Below are 7,925 nucleotides of genomic sequence, written 5' to 3'. Positions count from 1 at the left end.
GAGGTAGTGACATTGGAACCAAGTGCCAAAGAAGTGGGGGAGTAAGCCATGTGGGTATCTGGGAGAAGAGCACTTCCAGCAAAGTGAACAGGAAAAGGGCTGGCTATTCAGAAGGGCTGAAGTCGGCATGTGCTTGGTAGTTTTAGGAAACAGCAAGGAAGCCAGTGTGGCTATGGTATGGCAAGGGAAGGAAAAAGCAATAGGCGATGAATCCCACGGGGGGCCCCAAGCTAGATTACATAGGATTTTGCAGGCCATGCTGAAGACTTTGGCTTTTAGTCTGAATGAGATGGGCACCGGTGGAAGGTTTTGAGAAGTGGAACATAGTCTGATTTGTAGTCTAACCAGATCCCTCTGGCTGCTGTGGGTAATAAGACTGTGATTGAGGCAAAGGAGAAAGCAAGGAGTCCAGTGAGAGGCTGGTTCAGGATACCAGGCAAGAGATTGAGGGGGACCGTGAGGGTGGCCATTGAAAGGGTGAGAAGTGATAAGGGCACAGGACACATTTTGAAAGTAGAGCCAACAGGGACAAGGGATACGAAGCTATGGGGAAAAAGAGGAGCTAAGGATGACCAACAGGTTGTTGGCCCTTAAGTCACATGTGATGGGAAGATGTGGAGTGGGGAACAGCCTTGGAAGCACCGTGGAAACAAGAATTCATATTTAGGCATGCCAAGTTTAAGGTGCCAGTTGGACATCCCAGTGGAGATGAGGAGGAGGCAGCTAGATAGAAGAGTCTGGCAACGTCAGGGACTTGAGAATCCACAGTTACGTTAAGCAGAGTTCTAAGATGGCCCCAAGATTCCCCCCCACCCCAACCCCTCCCACTGTGGTGTGCATGATCAACATAACCTGCTATCCTCTGGGTGGGAGAGACCAGTGAGTATGACGGATGATGTAATTCTTGTGATTAGGTTACATTATATGGCAAAAGTGAAGGGATTTTGCAGATGTGATTAAGGTCCCAAATTAGTTGAGCCTTAGCTTATTAGAAGGGAAAACCTCCTGGGTGGGCCTGATCTAATCAGGTGAGCCCTTTAAAGAGAGCCTTCCGGGACACCTGGGTGGCTCAGTGGGTTAAAGCCTCTGCCTTCAGCTCAGGTCATGATCTCAGGGTCCTGGGATCGAGACCCACATTGGGCTCTCTGCTCAGCAGGGAGCCTGCTTCCCCCTCCCTCTCTGCCTGCCTCTCTACCTACTTGTGCTCTCTCTCTCTCTGTGTCAAATAAATAAAATTAAAAAAAAAAAAGAGAGAGCCTTCCCTGCGGCACCTGGCTGGCTTAGAGCATGTGACTCTTGACCTTGGGTTCAGGAGTTCCAGCCCCATACTGGGCACAGAGACTGCTAAATAAGTAAATAAATAAGTAAATAAGAGCTTAAGGTGCCACTCTATGAGACAGCCTGGGAAGATAGGACACTAATAGTGGCCCTCAGGATTCAAGAGTGGCACCAGCTGACAGCCGGGAAGAACACAGTTCCTTGACCCCAAGGAACTGAATTCTGCCCGCCACCAGGTGAATTTGGGAGAAGACTCGGAGTTCCAGAATGGAATGCAGTCCAGCCAACACCTTGATGCAGCCCTGGGAGATCCTGAGCAGAGAACCCAGCTAAGGCATGCCTGCATTCAGGGCACAGAGACTGAAACAATAAATGTGTGTTATCTCGGGCCGATACATTTGTGGCAATTTGTTACCGGCTACAGATAACCAACACCTCAGTGTACAGGTGTTCTTAAAGGCTTGGAAACAAGATGGTTCAAATAGCCCAGGTCTGGGATCCAACAGGGATGAGTCAATGACCTCAGAAACCCAGTGAGATTGGAATGGGACACACCCCACCCCTACCCTCAAATGCTTCCTATTCCTTTCAGCCTCTAGGTGTCCCCAGAGCCCACATAAGCAAGTCTCTCCCCGCCTTTTCCAGGTCAGAATCCATTTCCTTCAGAAATGGAAAGAACCAAGTAACAATAAATGGTCTTTCAACTCTTCTGTTCCTACTTTCCCCTCCCAAACTTTATATATGGGGAAACCGCCCAAGATGCCACCGTGATCTAGGACTACCTCTGGCCTGGCACTTTACCCTTCCACGGCACTCCGAAGGGCAAAAGACTGACCCCCTCCCTCTCTCTGGCTTTGACCAGAGGAGGGATCTGCAGTGATGTAGACAGAGGCTGCAGTTTCTCACTGATGCCCACTGGAGAGGGAGCAGCCCCAAGACGGGGGCTGCCGGCCTGTGTGGAGAAGGGAAGACACCCTTCCCGAGGTCAGGGGCATCAAAAGTGCCCAGCTGCCGGTACAGGGCCAGTGACCCAATTCCCTCTGTCGGGCCCCTCACCCCCTCCCTTGCAGTCCGAGTTCCCCCAAAACAGACGCTGAGACGGGGTCTGGGGTGCAAGATATTTATTAGGTATAAACACCTGTGAAAAGAAGAGGAAGCAGGATTGGGTACAGGGGGTCAAACTGCACTGCAGGCCTGGCAGAGCCTCGGCTGCCCTGGGTGAGTGACCGCAGGGGGAGGTTGTGCACTGGCGCTGCCTGTCGGTGTCTGTCCAGTCCCCAGCGCTGAACCAAAATGGCCAGGCATTTGTCTAGATACCTGATCTCCCTGGGACACCGGATGCAGGCTGCCCTGGGTCAAAGGGCTCTCAGCAGTGGGAGGCTATCCACTGACCATACTTCTCATGGCTGGGCAAGTCCCTCCTTCTAGGGGGTTCTGGTGGCACCTAGTTCTTTCTCACCTTCTCAATTCTATCCTAGAGGATTTTTTTTTTTTGCCTTCTTGCTTTAAATCAGAAGCTTCACCTCCCTCAACCAGACCCCCTTTCTGTAGGCACCCGGCCCTCCCAAACCTGCTATAGTCTTCTTTTCAATTGTCTATGGATATCCCAGTCCCCAAATACCCTCTCTGGATGAGGTCTGTACACTTGACCTTGGTTCTTACTTGGGGAAACAGGCTCTGTTCAACCTTAGGAATTCACCGGAACTGGCGGTGGAGGAACTGGGGGGGGGGGGACGACAAAGAGTTTTTTAAAAGGCCTTCCTCTGTTTCCAAAACATGCTGGTAAGAATCTCAAGGACAAGAATCACTGTGGCTCCGTTGCTCTTCTTTAGTTATTTAATAAAATTACACTGCGGGCCAATTATGTGCCAGATACTGGGACCAACCCCACCACTGCTGGGGGCCCCCCCAGAGGACAGCCTAACACCATCTGTGAACAGGGAAGGAGAGGCAGCACCCACAAGGAGAGAACCAAAATGTGGGGCCTGACTCTGACCTTGGCTGCTGGTAGGCCCTCCTACAGGTTGCTTCGCCACCCTGAGCCTGTTTCCTCCTCTGGACAATGGAGTAATACACTTTAGGGAGCATCTTATTAAATACTTCTGACCTCAAACTTCATTTTAGCCTGAAGCAGCTACTGTTAAACATTCTCACACGTTACTCCTATGAAAAAAGAGTCAGGGTGAAGTAAATTTGCTCAAGGTCACTCCTTTTTGAGCTTTTGAGCCCAGACAATGTGGCCCGACCCTTCTTACTTCTCGTTAAGGGCAGGGTCAAACTGGCCCCCCTTGGACCAGGTAATGCCTGCACACCTGTTTTTAAAAATATATGAGTCAGCTTTCATTTTGCAATTGAGATGTTCATAGAAACATCCAGATTTCTACCTTCTCTTGAACAATCTGGCCACCGTGGGCTGCATTCCCACAAGGTCACTACTGGCCTGAGGTGAGTGGCTGCCCCCCGCTGAGGTTGGTCAGGAAGCCCATGTCTACCCAGACTCTGTCACTTATGTCACATGCCTGGCCCTGCAGGGATGAGTTTGTCATCCTTAATGAAGACCAGGGAGTCCTGAGATAGGGGGAGACAGAGGACCCCCGCTCTTCCTGCACGGTGCTAAGTCACATGGACTTCCCTCTGGCAAACTGTCTGGGGGAGGGTTGAGGAGAGGCACAGACATGTAGAACCACAGGGCAAGGTCGGGGCAAATACACTTTATTCAGTCCTGGCATCAGACTGGCGGAGTCCTGCTGTGGGTGCCAGTGCCCCAGATCAGAGGGACCCCTCCCCTCGGCTACTAGACTAGTTCTCCAAGACCACAGACAGTGACATCTCTTCACTCACATGACGTTTTCTGGGTTTTTTCATTGTCTTTTTGTTGTTGTTGTTTTTCTTTAAAAAAAAAAAAGAGAGAGAGAGAGAGAGAGAAAGAGACAGAGAGAGAGAGCGCGAGAAAGGCCCAGAGCCGGAGCACCAAGCTTAAAGGAGGCAGCTGGTGGCTTTGTCAGCGACGGGAACGCGTGGGGCAGAGACCTGCGGAGACCCTGGGCAGGGGTCCGAGAGGACTCTGGGACCGTTTGTTCCTGAGATTTGTGTGTGTGTGAATGAGAGTGTGTGCACACCCGAGAGGGTGAACACACGCCGGTGAGATACAGGTAGTGAGGGCTGAAGGGGGCGTGGGGAGGCCGGAGGGGCGGGACTTGAGGACTAAGAGGGGTAGGGTCATCGAGGGCACCTCGGAACAGAGCACAATCTCCTCAGGCAGCAGCGCTATCCCGAGTTTTCACATGGAAAAACACGCGCAAACGGCGGACCTCCACTACTCTGACCCTCCTTTCAGTCTCACTGGCCCAGTCGTTAGTCTCTCTCAAGCCAGCTGTTTAAAAGTGGGGGTCTTCTTGCCACGCCGGCTGCTATCATGCCTCAGTCTCAACACCCCCCACCCTGTACCAACGTGCCTCGGTTTCTCCCACTGAATACTGTCACTGTGGGCACAGGACTTGAGTGATAGAAAGGAGTGGTGGGCGTAGGGAGGAGCCCAGACTACAAGTGTGCCTTGGACTTGATGGGGTACTTGGAGGGGGTGGGGTGGGGAGCAGCAAGAACCCTGTCCCCAGACAGACTGAAATGCCTTGGTTCGGAGTTTTCTTGGGCAGTCCTCTCGTGGTCCAGTTCCAGATGAAGACCCTATTCCCAGTTCCCAGGTGGGGTAAAGTAAAGGGAGGTTTCTGGGACCAAGGTAGACTGTAGAGGCAGCCTAGCGGCGTGTATGGGCAGGGGTGGGGGGGGAGGGAGGAGGAGGAGGTGCATCTCAGTCTGGGCAACCCCGCAAGGAAAAGGGGCTATGCCACCAGGGAGAGTTCCAAGCTCCAAACCAAATCCTTCCGGGCCAGCTAGTCTCTTTCTCCCCCTTCCTTAGCGCTCCTCCCATTAAGGCAGTGACGCCCCGTCGGGTTGAAAGGAAGCCGCGGCTCCCGGATCAAAAGATTTCTCAGGATCGCTCAATACCCGCCCCAATTCTTCCCGAAGCGGGCCACAGAAGCGTGCGGTTCGACTGGGACTGACTCCCTCCTCCCAAGAAGCATTAAGCATGCGCGAGAAGGGGGCGGGCCCCGGCGCTCGGCTAGGGAGAGGAGGGGGGCATGGGAGGAGCGTGCGGAGCCGCCCAGCCGCAGCGCCCCCCTAAACAAGAGTGGAGGCGGGCTAGGCAAAGGCGGAGGGATTCAGGAGCAAGGGCAGGGGCGTGTCCTCCGGCCACGAGGAGGGGCGTGTGCGAGGTGGGGGAGGGGTGCAGGTCTGTAGGAGTGGACGGGAGGTGTAGGGGAGGGGGGCTGGCTGCTGGTGGCTGTGCGGGAGGGGGCAAGGTGGGGCGGGGCTTGGATGTCAGGGAAAGAGTGGGGGTTGGGCTGCCTTGGGGTGTGTCTGCGGGGGAGGGGCATGTCTGGACTTGAGGGGGATGGGCACGACTAGGAGGGGGGAGGCTGCGCGGGAGATGGGGTGCCAGCCTCGGCCTCCGAGGGGCCCCAATACCTGATTCCTGTATGTAAACAGCTGGTTTGGGGGCGTGCGCGCCCCGCTGACGGTGGGCTCAGTAGGTGAAAACCAGGTCGGCGATGCTAGACGGGCGCCAATCCCCCGCGATCATCTCGGTAACCTCGGGGGTGCAGTAGTCCGGGAACTCGAAATGCGACGTGCCCGAGGGGGGCGGCAGGTCCGGGTCGCGGTCCAGGGCGCTGCAGTCCAGGCCGGCGGGGCCGGGGGGCAGTCTGGACAGAAAGCCCAGCGGCTCCTCCCCCGACGCCACCGTCTCCTCTTCGCCTTCCTCCGCCGCCGCCGCCTCCTCCTCCTCTTCCTCCGGCTCCTCGTCCTCCGACGGAGTGGGGGAGGCGGTGGTGACAGCCGCCCCCTCGCCCGACGGCCCCTGGGCGCGCTCCGCTGGTCCCCGGGCAGCCCGCCCCGCCGGGACCATCCTCCACAGCTCCCTCCCGGGGGTCTCGACCAGGCGCACTTCCAGCAGCTCCTCGTCGTCGTCCTCGTCGTCGTCCTCGGGCGCCGCCGCGCTACCCCCCAAAGGCCCGCCCGCTGCTCGGCGGCCCCCGCGGCCAGGCAGCTGCGGCCCGGGCTTGAGCCGGCTGCCGCCACCGCCACCACCACCGCCGGGGGGGCGGGGCCGCGCCTTGGCGGGCGCCCCCTTGCTCTTTTTGCGCGGCCGGTACTTGTAGTCCGGGTAATCCGCCATGTGCTTGAGGCGCAGCCGCTCCGCCTCCCGCACAAACGGGATCTTCTCCGAGTCCTGCAGCAGCTGCCAGCGGCGGCCCAGGCGCTTGGAGATCTCGGCGTTGTGCATGTCGGGCCACTGGTCCATGATCTTCCGCCGCTCGTGCTGCGACCACACCATGAACGCGTTCATCGGTCTCTTAATGTGGCCGCTCGGCGTCTTGCACCAGCCAGGCTCGCGCGCCCCCTCCTCGGCCGGCCCGGGCCCCGGGGGCGGCGGCCCGCCGTCCCGCTTGGCCCTCGCGCCCCGTTGCTGCACCATCGCGCCTGGGCCCGGGGCCGCTAGACGCCGCCGGGGGCCGTCCGCATCCTCCGCGGCTGGGGGTGGGGGAGGAGGCAGCAGCGACGGAGGGGCGGCCCCGCCCCGCAGCTCGGCCCGGCCCCCGCGAGCTGGGGAGCGAGGAGCTGGGCGCTCGGGCCCAACGGACGGCGGGGGGAGAAGGTCAGCGGCGCGGTCTCAGGCGGGCTCGGCGCGCCCCCGCCGCCTCCGGCAAGTTGCGCCCTGCCGCACGCTGCACATTGTTTTGCGGGGGCGGAGGAATCGCACCCTCCGGCCCCCGCGGGCTCTCCTCGCAGCCTCCTGCTCCGCCGCGGCCCGCGCGCGCCGCTCCCCGCCCCGCCGCCTTCCAGTGTCTTTCTCCCCGCGCGGCCCCGCCGGCGCGCGCGCCACCCCTCCCCCTCGCCGTCTGCGGGCCGCTGCGGCGCGCGCGGGGCCGCCCCGTGTAAACACCGAGGTGCCCGCTTGGGCTGCGGCCGGGCCACGCCTCGCGCTCGGGCGGCGCGTCACCCGTTGCTGGGCAGAGAAGCTGGTATTTGCATCTCCCAATCGCTGGCTGCCGGGGTGGGGCGGGGCTCGGGCGGCGGGGCGGGGCGGTCTCGCGGCTGGGTTGGAGGGTGTTGGATGAGGTCGGTTTCTTTTCTTAGGCTGGGGACTGGAAGGAGGGTGGGGGAACGCGGAGCGCCCTTCCCATCTGCCTCCGAAAGCTTGTCCCGCCCCACGTTGCCTTTGAAATTTTTAGCTTATTCAGTGACACCTGCTGCCAGGTGGGACCTCCGCGCCCTCCTCTTTTGGAGGCGTCTTTCTGGACCATCCCAGAACAGAATGTAGGGGACTCAGGATCGGGAAAGCTCTTCAAGGGGACAGACTCCTCTTTTCATAAATGTAGACCCTGCCTAGTACACACACGGTCCAGCCACACAGGGGCTCGACAAGTGATTTTTGTCACAAATCCAGTGAATATTTTTTTAAGTCTCGTTTGAGGCGCCACAAGAGTCCTGAGAAAGAAGGGAATACGACGCCCACTTTCCGGATTCGGAACAAGGAAGGCAGCCGAATAGGGCTCGAATCCCAGGCTCGTGGTCCCAGCTCTCTC

General features: G+C 58.3%; 1 protein-coding gene across 1 annotated transcript; it reads right to left on the bottom strand.

The window, feature by feature from the left end:
- Positions 1–5,863: 5,863 nt before the first annotated feature.
- On the bottom strand, positions 5,864–6,814 carry SOX12 (SRY-box transcription factor 12; the record flags this gene model as incomplete). The annotated part of the gene is made up of 1 exon (XM_080814375.1): positions 5,864–6,814. The coding sequence occupies one exon, from the start codon at positions 6,812–6,814 to the stop codon at positions 5,864–5,866; it is 951 nt and encodes a 316-aa protein (XP_080670501.1).
- Between the last annotated feature and the right edge of the window lie 1,111 nt (positions 6,815–7,925).

This window comes from Martes martes, assembly GCF_963455335.1.
Source record: "Martes martes genome assembly, chromosome: 9".
Lineage (NCBI taxonomy): Eukaryota > Metazoa > Chordata > Mammalia > Carnivora > Mustelidae > Martes > Martes martes.
This window is presented reverse-complemented; position numbering and strand designations above follow the sequence as displayed.